Genomic DNA, 14,762 nt, shown 5'->3' on the forward strand with positions numbered 1-14,762 from the left:
TCCACCGAGGGAGCATTGATCACCGCGATCTTCACCCGACTGTGCTGTCGACGAGTGGCTGCCAGCGAGCGAAACGTCATACCTGGGGATCCGGGGGCGGGGATAGCAAGGCAATTCACGCACTTGTACCGGAATTCGGGACACGACTCGTGCTGTTTTCCGTTGGTCTCAGACAAGTTGCCTGGCGAATTGTGATCGTTAGGAGAGCCGACGTCGCAGCAGATGTCTCTTGAAACGGGAGAGTCGACGAGGGGCGTTACATTTCTTACTTACAGCTCTGGACACAGAGGGCCCCGAGGACGGTGTGGGGTGAATTGGAGTTGCATTGGGGAATGGAAAGACCTGGGGATGGAAACAGGGACTGGATTGCCTTCGTGCCGATTGCCGAGAGGCTTGGAATGCTTGAATACGCCTCGCGCCTTGGAAGTGACCAGCAGAGACACAGAGATTGGCTTGTGAGGCGTCGTCATGGCCGGCGCTGCTGACGCCACTGGTGCTTGGCCCCCACGCGTGTCAGACTCTGAGATCCAGCCAATGTTCCATGGAATTTCTGAGGAGACGAATAAGGGATGTAACGTAATCGAGATCACTCCTTGGAGTGAACCGTGATTCGATAGTTCTGCATCCCCTGCGGCGACACCCAGCATCGCCAGTACCAGACCAGAAAAGCAACACCCAACAACCAGTGCGAGGACGCCTTCTTCGGCCCACTGCATCGCCAGACGACTATCCCAAACCCCAGATTCATGAACACCCCCGCCAGAATCAGCACGGTTAGTGCACGGCGCTGGCACTCGTGCTTCAGCGCGAGCAGACACATCCCGTAGGCGATCTCGTAAAGAGCGTTGACGTAGATGAGCGGCGACACGGTGCCTTTAGAGGACTCGGGTTTCGGGGGTTCCAAGGGGAGACCGATTTCTTTATACATACTTTCTGGAGCGAGGAAGGTGCGGACACCGCGGACGCCGAAGATGGCGCTCATCGCCGCGACGAGGACTGGATCGAAGGGGCCTGTAACGGGGCAAGTCAGCGATTGTACAATGGCCCTTCAGTTTACAAACCTGAAAAGAGAACCATTTTGCTGGTGGCCTTGCAGAGTCAACTCCAAAGCAACTCGAACTTAAAGAAATGCTTCGGCGATCGTCGGCGCTGGGCAGAGGCAGTGTCGCTGCGCCCTGCCAGCATCCCTCATCATTCTCAAGGATGCCTCTCTGCTCACGGGCAGCCATGCGCCCGAAGGGGTCGATCAACTGGGAGATCGCCATCTGACGTGAGACTGGATGAGAGGTTCATGGGGTGGCTGGGCATGTCCAATACATATTGCGACCGTGCAGATCAAGTCAGCATTCTTGATGGAGATAAATCCTGCGCCGTGACCAGATTAGCGGCTTGTCACGCGCGTTTGTTCACTCAGACGATTGCTTGCATTTGATACTACAACTTTGACGGATTCCACATCAACACACTAAGTGTCCTCTGTGTACAGATGAGCTACTCATCCCACGAACAACTATCAGGCGGAATACCCGATCTCTTCACCAGCGTAAGATGGTCGCCAACAGAGCCATCGTCCGCCCGAATAAACTCCCACCGCACCGCCGTCTCATTCACAACCGTCAGCTTGCTGAACCCGTAGTGTGTCGTGTCCAAGACTGCCGTGATCTTGGTCAGGCCTTCGTCATCGCTGAACTCGCTGTGGCTTTCGATGTTGCCGGCCATGCCGTTGACGATGTGTGTGATTGAGTGGCCCGGATTCGCTCTGTAGGTGTGGTCGTTGACGATCGAGGCGCGGTCGATGGTGCCATTTGCGCTGAGCGGCCACATGCGCTCGTACCAGTGGATGTGCCTGTTCGGTTAGCGGGGTTTATAACATGCGCGGTAGACATACCCTGAAAGATATGCGTCGACGCCATATTCGAGCAAGAGGTCCTCGAAGGCGTCCCGGAGGTCCTTTTGGTATGAAGAGTAGGCCGAGCTATACATCGGCCGGTGGCTCATCACGAACACCCACGGCGTCTTTCTGCGGTCGACGGACGCGAGATCATGCGTCAACCATTTGTACTGCTCGTAGGACTTCGTATCCTTGTAGCTGCCGCTGATAGCACCGAACGGTCCGCTGTCGGTGAGGAAGGTCTCCGATTCAGCCGGCAGGGTTTCGTCGCCGTCCGCATCCGCCACGAATGACGATTCAGGGCTGTTCGCGAAATCCGTCTCCCCGTCGATCGAGACGAAATGCGCGAGGCCGTAGTCGAACGAGTACCAGAAGTTGCCGACACCACCAGTCTCCGCGCCCGGCATGCGGAACCGGTGCTGGAAGGCAGTGAAGTTCCGCTGCGAGGGAGGACAGCTGTAGTAGGTGAGGTTGGTTTCAGGCGCAGTTCCGTTCGAAATATCATCGTTCAGATACGCGGTCAGGACATTCCCAGGGCCATCGAACTCTGCACAGGCAGCCTCGTGGTTGCCCGGCAGGACCATGTAGGGAATCTTGAGCGTGATATTCCCCAGCCACTGCTGCCAGAGATCCCAATTCGACTCGTACAGGACGCTCATATCTCCACCCTGGGGTCCTCCCTGGCTGGGGATTTCCCCATTTGGCACTGGTTTCTTGTACTCCTCCGGGACGGGAGCGCCGCCGGGCAGCTCAGTACTCGTGCCGTTGTAGCAGACTGGCCAGTCATCGGCACAGGGGAGGATGCCCGAGTACCAGTCGTCTGCGTAGCTGATGTCGCCGCCGTGCCAGGCAAAGGCGGTTCCCTCGTTGGCGGCCTTCAGCAACTGCTGGTGTGTGCCCTTGGCGTTGGTGTATCCCATGTCGTTGAGCACGGCGACGGAGAAGGAGCCGTGGTCACCGGCTTTCCGGGCAGTGGTGAAGCTTAGGACGTCTGATGCAGTGGTCCCGTTGGCAGCGGGGATCTGATAGTAGTACGTAGTGCCAGACTGCAGGTGGTCGATGTTGATTTCGTGGAAGAACTGGCTGCACTGCGTGACGGCCTTGACTTCGGCACAGGAGGGGGTGCGATCGTACCTAGGCCGTTAGTCCGGACTCATGTGCAGGTAGGGTCTACCTACGTATGAGAGTACCCATGTGCGACTCGATTAAGGTGATGGGGACTCCTTCCCCACCGGACAGAAGGCGCCTCCCCGAGGCCAAATGGGGTCTGGTAGTGGATGTGCATACCCTCGGGGATGTACGAGAGCGAGATGACATTCACGTTGTTGGTCGGATGGGCGGCCTTTGGCCTCACGGCGGGAGGCTCGACCAGACGCGGATATCCCTTGCCATTGCCATTGACCGTAGGGTTGACCCAGTCGCCGACAGGAACGTCAGGGCCGGTATACGGATAGCGCGTGTCGACCGCAGGACGGGCCTGGACGGTGACCGCAAGTGCAACGAGCAGGCTGGACGCAATTGCGCGTTTCATCGTGTCTGCAACGCACTCTCTCCCTTGGAGCGAGCCTTTCTCCCTTTATATCCGCCGATCGCTGGCTGGAGTCGTATCGGGAGAGGCCGACGGTTCGTATCACACGTGTTGGGTTGCAGATCAGCAATTGGCCAAGCCTGGGCAGAGATAGTGAGGTTGTAGAGGGCTGTGGACTCCTCGAACGCATTTGATTGAGTCGGATGAATTGTTCAGTGGATCTCATGAGCTTCGAAAGCTTCGCGTGCTTAGCTATCGCGTGTCTCCGTGGTCTCTCCCTATTCGACCGAAAATCCTGCTTCGAGAACTCCTCGATGTCTGGACTTCATTCGGTATTGCTTCATTTCACAGTTACTCTACGACCCCCGTCGTTAATTATGTACCACAGTGTCATCAAAAAAGAGCAATGGACTTGGCTGTTTGGATCAACCTCACGTCCTTTGTCTGCGTTCTTTGTCTCTGCTTTGTTCCAAAAATGCCCAAGATGGCCTTGGATGACTTCCTCGGCTATCCCGCCATCTCCAACTCTCCTTCACTCCACCAACCGACACCATGCTGAACGCCTGTATTATCTGCCACAAGAAGAAGGTAAGCCATCTCAAGCATCCGGAATTGCAGACATTGCTCACGAATAGGTCAAATGCAATCTTGCCAGACAACATCCGTGCTCAAACTGCACCAAAGGCGGGTGGGAATGCGTGTAAGTGGCATCCGGATGAGTGCTCGTCCATGCTGAGAACTGTAGCCCCTACCAGCGCAAGCGAAAGCTCTATACCAACAGCCTGTCCCCTCCGGAGAGCAGAGCGCCGAGTAGAGAGAGAAGGGCCCCTTCACCGGCTGGCGCTTATCAAATCCCTCGTCCTTGTAACGCACCACCGCCAGAAGAACACGGCGCCGTCCCGACCTACCGCGGGCGAGATCGCTATCTGGGAAGGAATGCATCTTTCGATGAAGCGATAATCACTCCCAGTCCGACAAATAACCCTCAGCTATCGAGTGCGGATCACCAGCTCCTCAAGGACCAGGGAGCGTTCACTTTGCCTTCAGAGAGAGTCCAGAGCGAGCTGATAACGACGTTCATGGAGTACGGCCACGTCTGGACGCCAGTTATCGACCCCAGCTGGCTCTCAGGGGACCAGACCTCCTACCTCCTCCTGCAGGCGATCTTCCTCGCTGCGAGCAGAATGACGCCCCGGCCGAACGAGTACGGGCAGACGTCCGAGTTCTATCGCAGAGCAAAGCTGCTCTTCTTCTTTGGTAATGAGCCAGACCCTCTCGTTTCGGTCGTCAGTGCTGTGCTGCTACACTGGTATAACCCAGTCGGGCCAGAGACGGTCTCAACCGATACGAGTGGATTCTGGCTGCGGACAGCAGAGTCAATTGCCTTCCAGATCGGTCTTCACAAGGAGCCCGCTGCGACCGATCCACAGCGCGGGCTACGTCGAAGAATATGGTGGACGTTGGTTGTACGTTACCCCGACAATCTACAGAATGCTGGCTCACATCGCAGCTCCGCGACTGCATTATATCCGCAGGCGTTGGCCGCCCCCGAACGATCAATCTTAGCGACAGCGACGTCCTGCCCCCTTCTATAGACGACTTCCCCGAGCAAGACGTCCAGGCACGCACGTTCCCCGTCTACGTCTCGATCTGCCAGCTGCTAGGAAACATCGTCGAGAGGTGTCTCCGCCGCGAACTCTTCCCAGAGCACCAGCGGAGCCTTGAGAACTCGCTCTTCCGCTGGGCAAAGCAGGACTTCCACACCATATCTGGGCCGTCGTTGAGCTACTCGCTTGAGACGCGACAGGTCCTCGTCACGTACTTCGCGAACCTCATTATCCTGGAACGGCCGGTCGGTTCTGATGGACCGCTTGCTGCGCGGTCTCTGCTCTGTGCGTCGTTTATTGTCGGCATCTATCGCGACTTCCTGGCGCGCGATGAGCTCTGTCGTCTCGGGCCGGCGTTTACGTTCTACGCGCTCTGTGCGGGTCTCGTTCTCATCCCGGCTTATAGAATTGAAGCACTATGGGAGACGGCGAACGAAGAGACTATCATCCTCAAAGCCTCGCTGCAGATTCTCTCGAAACAGTGGGGATCGGCCTTTGGCGCCCTCCGTGCTCTCCAGAAACTATCGGAGGACCCGCCACGGCAGGAGATCGCTACAGACGAGCAGATTCCCCGGTTAAGCGACGAGACACGGCCCTTCTTCGAGGGCTTCAACACTCGCTGGTGCCGACTGTGGGGGCCAATCGTGGAACGGACGCACGAGAGGACCGCGTCCGTCCACGGATCGCTCCGGAGTATTCTGGATGAGTACGCCAGTTCGCGGCCGTGGGGGAACGTGCCACATCCTGGATTGATCTCCGAACCGCTTGATGCGATGAGTGGCGACTGGGAAGGGGTGGGCTTTGATTGGGGTGGTTCGTGGCTTCTAGATAGCTCTCTATAGTATCGATGCGCGAATTTTACATACAAACCAGTTTACAGCCTCGATTGTCTCTGTTCCAATCCGTAAAACCTCTGGAAATCCTGCAAACAGCCAGGGTTCGCAACTGTGTTGCTCACAGTCTCCGGAAGTTCCCCCGTACAGAGGATCCTCTTGACAAGAGTTTCGACTTTCTTCCCGTTCACTGTCATTGGAATCTCAGGCACCTGCACCACGAAGCGAGGGACATGGCGATGACTCAGTCCGCGCCGAATCGCGTCCTTCATTTCATGTACCAGGCCATCTGATAGCCGATCAGGACCTTGCATCACCACGAAAAGGAAGACGACCTCGTCGGTATCGCGTGGACGGCGACGGCCCACACAGAGGGTTGTAGAAATCACATCATTGAACGGCGCAGCCTCGACGATAGAGTAGATATCTGACGACCCGAACCGGATGCCCTGAGGGTTGAGAACGCCGTCGCTTCCCGCTGTTAGCCTTGTAAACTGACCATCGCAGGGAAAGGGGGGTGGTTTAGTGGTTTACCTCCGTCCATGAATCTGCCACCCCTTCGTAACAGGATTATAACTAGCCCAGTCATGCTGTGCCCAGCAGTCCGGAAACAGGTCAAAGTACGTCTCTTTATACCTCGTCATCCCCTCGTCCCCCCAGAAGAACACGGGCATAGACGGAAACGGCGAGCGGCAAACGAACTCCCCGTGCCGTCCTGTCTCTTTGATTGACTTCCCCGTTGCAGGGTCAGCGATGTCGACGTCTTGTCCGAGCATGGGAAGCTGGATTTCACCTGGGTACAGTGGCCCCGCGGGATCCGTGCCGACCCACGAGGTGACCAGGTCCGTCCCACCCGTGACGCTGGTGAGGTGGACGTTCCTAGGGAAGACGCGATAGAACCAGAGGTACTGGCTCGCGGCGAGGTGGGAGCCGCCTGTCTGCACCATTTTCAGGCTACTGAGGTCTGCGTCCTCTTTCGGGATGACGCCCGACATCTCCAGTTCCTGGAGATACCGTGGGGAGGTCCCCCAATATGTGACGCGGTGGTGTTCGATGATCTTGACCATCGCCGCTGGGTTCGGCCAGAGCGGAGAGCCGTCGTACAGAATCAGCGCCGTGCCGACGGCGAGGTGGCCGACCATGATGTTCCAGAGGACCCAGGAGGTGCTGCTGTACTGGAAGACGACGTCGTCGGGTGTAAGGGAGTTGTGTAGCAGGGAGGTTTTCTTGTGCTGGATTATCACGGAGTGAGAGTGGACCAGGCACTTGGGCTGGCCGGTTGTGCCGCTCGTGTAGAGGATGTAGAGGGGGTGGGAGTAAGGGACACGAGAGAATTCGAGAGCGTCCTCTGGTTTCGACCGAGCGAAAAAGAGGTCGAGGGTTGGAAATGTAGTTGGAGTATCTCCTGATATGGGAATAAGAAATACCTGGGGCTTCTGCGAGAGTCTGCGGACGATATTTTCGATCTTGGTCAAGTGAGAGCGCGCTTTGCCCTTGAAGGTTGAGCTGCTATCGGCGAAGAGCATCTTCGGGCTGATCTGGTCGAGTCGAGACACGCAGCCCTACAATAGTTACACCACCATGGGAATAGGGCAAGGGGAAAGGCAACACACCTCCTCTCCAATGTCCGGCGCAATACTCGTCCAGACCGCACCAATCGACACCGTAGCAAGCAGCAATGCTACCGACCACACGCTTGTCGAGATGATCGCTCCCACGCGGTCCCCATGGCTGATTCCACTGCGCAATAGCGCGCTCCGTAGTGCGCGGACCGTCTCCCGCAGCCTCGCCCAAGTCCATATATCCCCGCTGAGATCTTCACCCTCGCGGATCCCAATCAGAGCAACCCGGTCAAGCGCCTTCCCGTGGAACACATTCTCCGCGTAGTTCACAGTAGCTCCTTCAAAGAACTTTGGAACTGCACTCATAAGAAGCACCGGGTCATACGCGCGTGTCATGGAGGACGGCAATGGAGGGACAACCCCAGTATACTCATGAAGGTCTATCCAGAATTCATGCGGATGGGTGACAGACCAGCGATGCAGTTCCTGCGAGGAGCAAAGGTTCTGGCCGAATTTGCGATTGACATGGTTGCGGTATACGTTCATTGGGATCGTATCAGCCGGGAGCATGGGCTCCCAGATGGGTTGCGCTGGTGCCATCGTGTTTGCTTCTCTGTGTTCAAGACTATTTGATACTGTATGGGGCAGGCCAATAGGCTTTAAATTCACGACCTTCGGCTCGATCGACAGCTCTGGGAGAAATGCGGTGGTTCTCGGTGGTTCTCGGTGATTTCCGGCGATTCTGCGGCGATTCTGCGGCGATCACAGCGGTCGTCGAAGTTGGAGCAGGAGGGGTATAATAGACTCGTAGTTAATGACGATAGTCGGCTGTGTTCAAGGCTATCTGCTGTCAGGATTGTTCAGTATGCCTAGCCTTACTCCTTCTACCGCAGACGAGGGCTACTTCCTCACCCTCCCCCCTCTTGGGAATCCTGCCGAGACGGATGCTGTCTACCAGCGGATGTTGGAGTGTATGTCCCATGTCCATGTGTGCGGCCTAGGAGTTCTAATAACCTGCAGGGCATCTTCCGCCGCACATTTTGTCGACCGTCAAGCCCCGTCTGAGCCAGTTCGCCGCAGAAGCGATATCCGACCAAGTCAACGCCTGGATTGGGAACGCCGAAACCCAGCAGCCATACGTCAAAAGCCGCAATGTCTGGGGCGCCCGATATGACCGAGACCGTCTAGTTACAAGTGAGGGCTGGAAGAAGCTCGGGAAATGGGGCCTGAGTAATGGGTAGGACGCGCAGCGCGCCACGATGACTGTGGGCTAATAAGTCTAGTATTGTCGCAATTGGGTATGAAGATACCTTTGGACAGCACCGAAGGATTGTTCAGCATGCGTTGTATGTCTCCAGGTCACCCATTTGACGTTCACTGTTTGACGTGACAGCAACTATATTTACTCCGCAGCATCGGCGGCATACTCCTGCCCCGTCTCAATGACATCTGGAGCCTGTCGTCTTGTCCGGCACCATCTCGAAGTTCCTCAAGATCACCCATTCCACTACCTGTATTCGAGGCTTACCTCCCGCGATGAGCCCTGGATTTCTGCACAGTGGATGACGGAGCGTGTCGGAGGCAGTGACGTCCGCAATAGCGAGACAGTAGCTGTATACTCGCCGTTACCCTCCAAAACGGGTCAGTTCGGCCGCATCGACGAGGGAGATTACCTGTTATCCGGGTTCAAATTCTTCTCCAGTGCTACGGACTGCAACGTCGCGTTTATCCTTGCAAAGACCGAGTCCGGCGAGCTCTCGCTATTCGTCGCCCCAACACTCAAGCGCATTGTCGACGACAATGGCAAAGAAAAAGAAGTCACGAACGGAATCCATATTCACCGGTTGAAGAATAAGTTCGGCACCAAGGAGCTTCCCACAGCTGAGCTCGAGCTCCGAGACGTTCGAGCCCATATAATCGGACCGAAAGATCGCGGCATTGCAACTGTTGCCCTTCTGCTTAACGTCACGCGGACACACAATTTCATCACTGCGCTGTCTTGTCTTCGACGGGCAATGGAGATTGCCAAGGGCTTCGCGCGTGCTCGCACGACGATCGACCAGCCACTGTGGACGTTCCCCATGCACCTGCGGACCCTGGCTCAGATGGAGGTGAAGCACCGCGGCTGGATGCACCTTGCGTTCTTCACCACCTCGCTGCTGAGCTATGCCGATCACGGCTTTCCGTCAGATCTTCCGAGTCACTATAAACCGCTCGCAGAGTCGACTGAGCTGGCGACTCTTGTCCTCCGCGCGCTGACGTCCACGTCGAAGGCGGTGATTTGCAAGTCCGCAACTCTGGCGTTCCAGGAATGTCAAGAGGCCATGGGCGGGGTGGGGTATATCGGTGTGTTTTCGACCCGATTATCGGGATAAACTAGCATGCTAACCTTGCAGATGAACCCGAAGAGCCGGAGTTCAACGTCAGTCGCCTGTGGAGAGATACCTCGAGCAACGCAGTCTGGGAGGGGACTTCTAATGTCCTCGCAAGCGAGACCGTCCGTCATCTCACGCGCGGAGGGAATCTCAAGGCATTTGGCCGCTGGATTCAACATTCAATCGTCCAGGTGAGGAATCCGGCGTCTCAAGAGACTTTGCGCAAAGCGTGGGAGGCGTTATCCGCGAAACTGGACACTACAACCGTAGCTGTTGGGCTGCCCTCAGTTCTTGCCAACGGACGACAGATCATGTTTACTCTAGCCTGGCTCGTCAGCGGCATTCTCCTTGCGCTGGACGCGCAGCGCGATGGGAACGTCGTAGCCAATGAGGTGGCGGGTCGGTGGGTGCTAGAGGGAGAAGGGATCCCTCAGGAGTTCTGTTTCGCTGATATCATTCATCTTTACTGGAAGATTAGTTCAAATCCAGTGCAGGCGCGGGAAATCGAGAGGAGGAACTGGGACTGTCGCATTGTTTGGGGAGTTGATCTGCCGCGAGGCGCGTCTGCTGGGTACCGCGTCCAGGCAAAGATTTAACAGAATGAAGACCTTAGATGCTTGGAAAAAAATTAATCACGCTTATTTTCCTCTAAAATTATTTTAACAATTAACCGTACCTTGGACTACATGATGGAGTGGTTGGCTAGGGAACGTTCGATATATATCTTCGAGCCGCCCTAGTGTGAAACACTATGCTCTCATCAGAACAGTTGATTCCTTTTGTCAACTCTTACCTCGCTCTATGCTCCTCTCAACATCTACCAACTACGCGGCGTCAGCCTCCTTAGTCTTCGGCTCAGCCTGGCTCCGTTCCGCATCGACAAACGCCTGCAGCGGCAGGGCATTCCCCGTCTCCTTCTTCCTCTTCCGCGCCTCAAGAAACAAACACAGCGGAATAGTCGAATAGCACAGGTTCCCCGCAGCAAGCAGCCCCGCCGTAGCCGAGAACCCAGCGAGATAGTACGGCGCATCCGAATTCGGATACATCTGCGGCGCAATGATACTTGCGATCGAGAGCGCGGCCACGGCAATCGAGGTGCCGACGGCTTGCTCGGCCGCCCCATAGAGCGTCGCACTTCGGTACGAGAGGAGGACGGGCTGCGAAAGGAGAAGGAGTTGCCCGAGGAACGCCATCCCGTACATGGAGATGTACGAGATGTTGTGCTCGCCCGCGTGCGAGGAGGTATAGGTCCAGACGGCGTAGCAGGGGATTGAGGCTAGCACGGGGATGTTGAAGTGCCACATTCGTTCGCGGGTCCAGTCTGAGTGCAGCGGGTAGATCCAGTATAGCGGGACGGCGACAAGATTGACGATCGCGGTGTAGAGGTTGGCTTTTTGCGTGGAGAATTGCAAGAGCTGCGCTGTCAGCTTGGTACCTAACTTATCGAGAGAGAACTCGTACAGTGTGGAGGATCGTGGGGAGGAAGGTCGCCTGGGCCACAGCGGCAATAGCAATGCAGATGTATCCGAGGAAAAACATATAGGTCGACGGACGTGCCATGATACTGCTGGGTTAGCTGGAACTACCTGGTAGCAGGTGACCTACTGGAAGAAGGCTTCTGTATTCCACGTCACGTCGGTGTGACGGGTGCTTCCACGGCCAAATCGGTTGATGGCAATGTGTCGCTCTGTGTTCGTTAGCTGTTAGACGTCAATTGAGATGAATATAACGTACCCCGAGCACTCAACGAGGTGGAAGTCTCTGGGAATGTTAAGAGGAGGCAGTATATCGGAACAGCGACAAGTATTGTCATGGCCCCCTCTATGATGAACACCCACTGCCATGACTTGAAGTCGCTTTTACTATTGAGCTGCCCAAGTCAGCAATACGACAATGTCGAGCGAACAGGAACTTGCATTGTTGATTCCCACAGCCAGGAAGCCGGAAATAGCCTGTGCGATAGAATTGGAACTGTAGAAGATACCAATTCGGAGGGCGCGTTCTCGCGGTTTATACTGCGCGCGCCATTAGGATAATCGTGAGCATCACAACGGGGAACTGGCAGGAGATATACCCAAAAACTGAAATACATTACACCACAGGTGACAACACCAGACTCCGGAATTCCCAAGAAGACTCGAGCCACGATCAAGCCTGCAGAGTCGGTGCAAGCTGCCATGGTCATAATAATAACAGCCCCTGAGACATCAGCAATGAACCGAGTATCAATGCCTTCAACTTACAGGTAACCATGCAGAGTGGGAAGAAGACCTTGGCCGAGAACTTCTTCAACATCAACATGGAAGGAATGAGCATCGCCGTGACGGCAAAGTATGCGACGGAGACAGCCTGGGCTGTTAGCACACTGATCGATAAGGGGCCAGAGCAAGATACCCAGTTGAACTCCACGCCCTTTAGATTGAGGCTCGTCTCCAACGAGTCAGGGGTCTCCGCCTGGAGGATTTTCACATTGGCGAGGTTCGATCGGTCCAGGTAGGCGAGCATGTACACGACGCCTGTTCATTAGATTTTGTACAGTGAAGTGCCGATGCTCAAAACACGTACAGCATGGAAAAACAACCCGGGCGTCGAGCTTTCGAACGAGACGCCGTTCCTCTTCGTCGGCCCAGTCGGCCCTCACGGTAGTAAGGCGCTCAATGCGATCCTCCGAGGTAGCTGTAGGCATTATTGGTCGGGGAAGCATCCGAGGCCAGAAGATTCAATATACTGACCATATTCACCAGATATATCCTTGCGAGGCCGGACCAGATTCTTCAAACTCCATCCGCCGATATATACGCCCTCTGATTCTAGAGTCGACACCTGCTCAGCCCAGGAAGAAAACATTTTGGCAGTGCATGCTGCATTTCCTGTCTCTAGGCCCTGACGACATGTTTATACCCCAGGTCTACCCCGCAAATCCTTCGGTTTGTGGAGAGCACTGCCATAACCGTGGATCGCCGTGAAATCGCCGACGCGGGGTGAAGGATTTGGAGTAGCTTCTCCAGGAGATGGCTAGAGATTTTCATGTCGAGAGCAGAAGAAGTCGAGTGGGAGAAACGTGGAGGATTCCCCGGGCCCAGTCGTTATGGGTAGACTAAGGCTTATCCGTCTATGTTCGATAACATATTCTAGCTCAATGCATTCGGCCTTGATGGTGGTGTTTCTATGTGATTGATGATACGAGCTTACTACGTACAATATGTATATTGAAGCTCATCTATCGCGAACGTCGAGCTCTGACAGTACCAAGTCAAATTCTTTCCATCCATCGTGTATCTTGCTGTCTCCGCCTCTATGCTCTACCAACACCAAGACATGCCACGCGTATTGCTAAGCTGGCTGAAGGTGGCTTGAACCGTGTATAACAATTAGGGGTTAGTGCTGTTAAAGCATTGGAATGGTTACTGCGGTCATACAGGGCAGGCGGCCTTAGTTTGGTTTGTGTTGAGCTTCCTTCAAAGAATCCAACGCTATCACTTACTCCGTTTGTGCGCGCTAGTGTAATATTTTCAATAAAGCAATGCCCCCATACTCATTTCTCCCCAGGAAACCAAATGGTCATCTCGTCTTCATATTCCTTCCGCTGTTCCATCTTTATCAGCACCAAAGATTCAAGTTCCGCCCGCGTTTCCTCATCAAGCAGGCCGAAACCATCACCATCTGCCGGATCATGCAAGGCATGCCAATATATGTCGTCCATATCCAAGCACATCCTTGCTGCATAGTTGAACCAGAAGCGCCCAGTCTTCCACGAATCCCGCATTCGAGCAGAAAGACGCTGCCCATTTTCCAACTCCCGACCTCCATCCGCAGTGGACTTTTCTTCCACTCGCTCTGGTGCCTGTAGGAACTGTTCCATCAGAGGCACATACTGTGCTAGGAACTCATCCTTGCTATTGCGGTCAATCCACACATCTGGTCCACGCAATAGCAACCACCAGGGTGGATCACATATGAATTGTGCTGGCATGCTATTTGTGAACTCGAAGTCGAGTACAGAGGTGATACGAAGGGTGTTCGGGTCGATGAGCATGTTTGCGGGTTGCATGTCGTCGCAGAACACCTTAAAAACAGACCTCTGGATTCCTGGACCGAGTCTCTCTATTTGGATGGCTGTACCGACCAGAAAAATATGCCGCATGAACCCCATTTAACCATTGTCGACCTTCCTCAACCGCCCTTAGCTTGGGTACCCGCATTCTAACCTGCTGTAAAGTCTATTGTTAACTTTTTGATACATTGTACCGCGTAAATACGGGGTGGAGACTCAGAAAACCGTACACTTCCCGGATTATACCCCTTATTGAGTCCCAAAGAAGACTATTCAGTGAGACCATGGATGATCTTCGCGATTTACGGCGGGGCAGCTTGCTCACCTGCATTCCCTCCAGCTATGGCTGGTTCCCGACTCTTCCTCGCGGCAACCAGGAAGGACTAAGGCTCAACATTTTGTGACTTGTGTTTAAAAAGATAGAGCCCTGGGAGCTGAGGTCCTTTTGCAATGCGGTCTTGGAATCAGTGTCACTAAGCTGCGAACGGTGGACTCTCTTGAAACGATATATGATATCAGAAAATGGTGGAGACAGGTTCAACATCGTGTAAAAAAGAAAGGATCATCTTGGTGAAGGCGTGGGCTGGGAGTGACAGTGGCGAAGATCAAAGTTCAAGCCAATAAAATCGCCTTATTACTCAACAAAATTGAGGCGGAGCACCTGCGGAGCACCTGCAGAGGAGCAGAAAGATATGCAGGATGGTGACCAATCAAAGATAATCTAAAGTCAAGAAAAGTTTCCTAGTGAAACAATTCTGGTACTAAAGTTCATTAAATCAAGGAGCTCTTTGAGAAAGGAGTCGGAATTCATGGCCTCTATTGTCATGGCATCCGGATTGCTTGCAGGGTCATTGTGAAGCTCAGACTACGACACTGGTAGCGAGGGGTTGTTTAGTCTCTCGTCTGATTGAG

At 54.7% G+C, this 14,762-nt stretch overlaps 7 protein-coding genes across 7 annotated transcripts; 2 read left to right on the top strand and 5 right to left on the bottom strand.

Annotated features, from left to right (window-relative positions):
- Window positions 1-118: 118 nt before the first annotated feature.
- BJX67DRAFT_361550 (DUF4267 domain-containing protein) lies at window positions 119-1,307 on the bottom strand. Its single transcript, XM_071029883.1, has 2 exons — window positions 1,062-1,307; window positions 119-1,011 (listed from the first exon to the last, which is right to left on the bottom strand). Exons 1-2 carry the CDS (start codon window positions 1,075-1,077, stop codon window positions 587-589), a joined length of 441 nt encoding a protein of 146 aa, XP_070883383.1. The 5' UTR covers window positions 1,078-1,307; the 3' UTR covers window positions 119-586.
- Window positions 1,308-1,323: 16 nt separating this feature from the next.
- Window positions 1,324-3,434, bottom strand: BJX67DRAFT_224363 (purple acid phosphatase family protein). The gene is made up of 3 exons (XM_071025803.1): window positions 3,070-3,434; window positions 1,889-3,025; window positions 1,324-1,846 (listed from the first exon to the last, which is right to left on the bottom strand). Exons 1-3 carry the CDS (start codon window positions 3,420-3,422, stop codon window positions 1,492-1,494), a joined length of 1,845 nt encoding a protein of 614 aa, XP_070883384.1. The 5' UTR covers window positions 3,423-3,434; the 3' UTR covers window positions 1,324-1,491.
- A 537-nt stretch (window positions 3,435-3,971) lies between these two features.
- On the top strand, window positions 3,972-6,058 carry BJX67DRAFT_390065 (transcription factor domain-containing protein; the record flags this gene model as incomplete). Its single annotated transcript, XM_071034583.1, has 4 exons — window positions 3,972-4,007; window positions 4,055-4,119; window positions 4,165-4,885; window positions 4,930-6,058. 4 exons carry the CDS (start codon window positions 3,972-3,974, stop codon window positions 5,866-5,868), a joined length of 1,761 nt encoding a protein of 586 aa, XP_070883385.1. The 3' UTR covers window positions 5,869-6,058.
- On the bottom strand, window positions 5,885-8,043 carry BJX67DRAFT_224374 (uncharacterized protein). The gene is made up of 3 exons (XM_071025804.1): window positions 7,473-8,043; window positions 6,394-7,421; window positions 5,885-6,330 (listed from the first exon to the last, which is right to left on the bottom strand). Exons 1-3 carry the CDS (start codon window positions 8,019-8,021, stop codon window positions 5,901-5,903), a joined length of 2,007 nt encoding a protein of 668 aa, XP_070883386.1. The 5' UTR covers window positions 8,022-8,043; the 3' UTR covers window positions 5,885-5,900.
- Window positions 8,044-8,265: 222 nt separating this feature from the next.
- Window positions 8,266-10,603, top strand: BJX67DRAFT_361557 (acyl-CoA dehydrogenase/oxidase). Its single transcript, XM_071029884.1, has 5 exons — window positions 8,266-8,392; window positions 8,442-8,658; window positions 8,705-8,767; window positions 8,815-9,767; window positions 9,818-10,603. Exons 1-5 carry the CDS (start codon window positions 8,287-8,289, stop codon window positions 10,390-10,392), a joined length of 1,914 nt encoding a protein of 637 aa, XP_070883387.1. The 5' UTR covers window positions 8,266-8,286; the 3' UTR covers window positions 10,393-10,603.
- A 17-nt stretch (window positions 10,604-10,620) lies between these two features.
- Window positions 10,621-12,643, bottom strand: BJX67DRAFT_373946 (major facilitator superfamily domain-containing protein; the record flags this gene model as incomplete). The annotated part of the gene is made up of 9 exons (XM_071031471.1): window positions 10,621-11,211; window positions 11,258-11,363; window positions 11,506-11,666; window positions 11,728-11,811; window positions 11,871-11,995; window positions 12,040-12,145; window positions 12,191-12,312; window positions 12,362-12,472; window positions 12,529-12,643. 9 exons carry the CDS (start codon window positions 12,641-12,643, stop codon window positions 10,621-10,623), a joined length of 1,521 nt encoding a protein of 506 aa, XP_070883388.1.
- A 557-nt stretch (window positions 12,644-13,200) lies between these two features.
- BJX67DRAFT_361561 (uncharacterized protein) lies at window positions 13,201-14,438 on the bottom strand. Its single transcript, XM_071029885.1, has 2 exons — window positions 14,176-14,438; window positions 13,201-14,119 (listed from the first exon to the last, which is right to left on the bottom strand). Exon 2 carries the CDS (start codon window positions 13,947-13,949, stop codon window positions 13,332-13,334), a length of 618 nt encoding a protein of 205 aa, XP_070883389.1. The 5' UTR covers window positions 13,950-14,119; window positions 14,176-14,438; the 3' UTR covers window positions 13,201-13,331.
- Window positions 14,439-14,762: the final 324 nt, after the last annotated feature.

The sequence above is a fragment of the Aspergillus lucknowensis genome (assembly GCF_044049455.1).
Source record: "Aspergillus lucknowensis strain CBS 449.75 chromosome Unknown BJX67scaffold_41, whole genome shotgun sequence".
Taxonomy (NCBI): Eukaryota; Fungi; Ascomycota; class Eurotiomycetes; order Eurotiales; family Aspergillaceae; genus Aspergillus; species Aspergillus lucknowensis.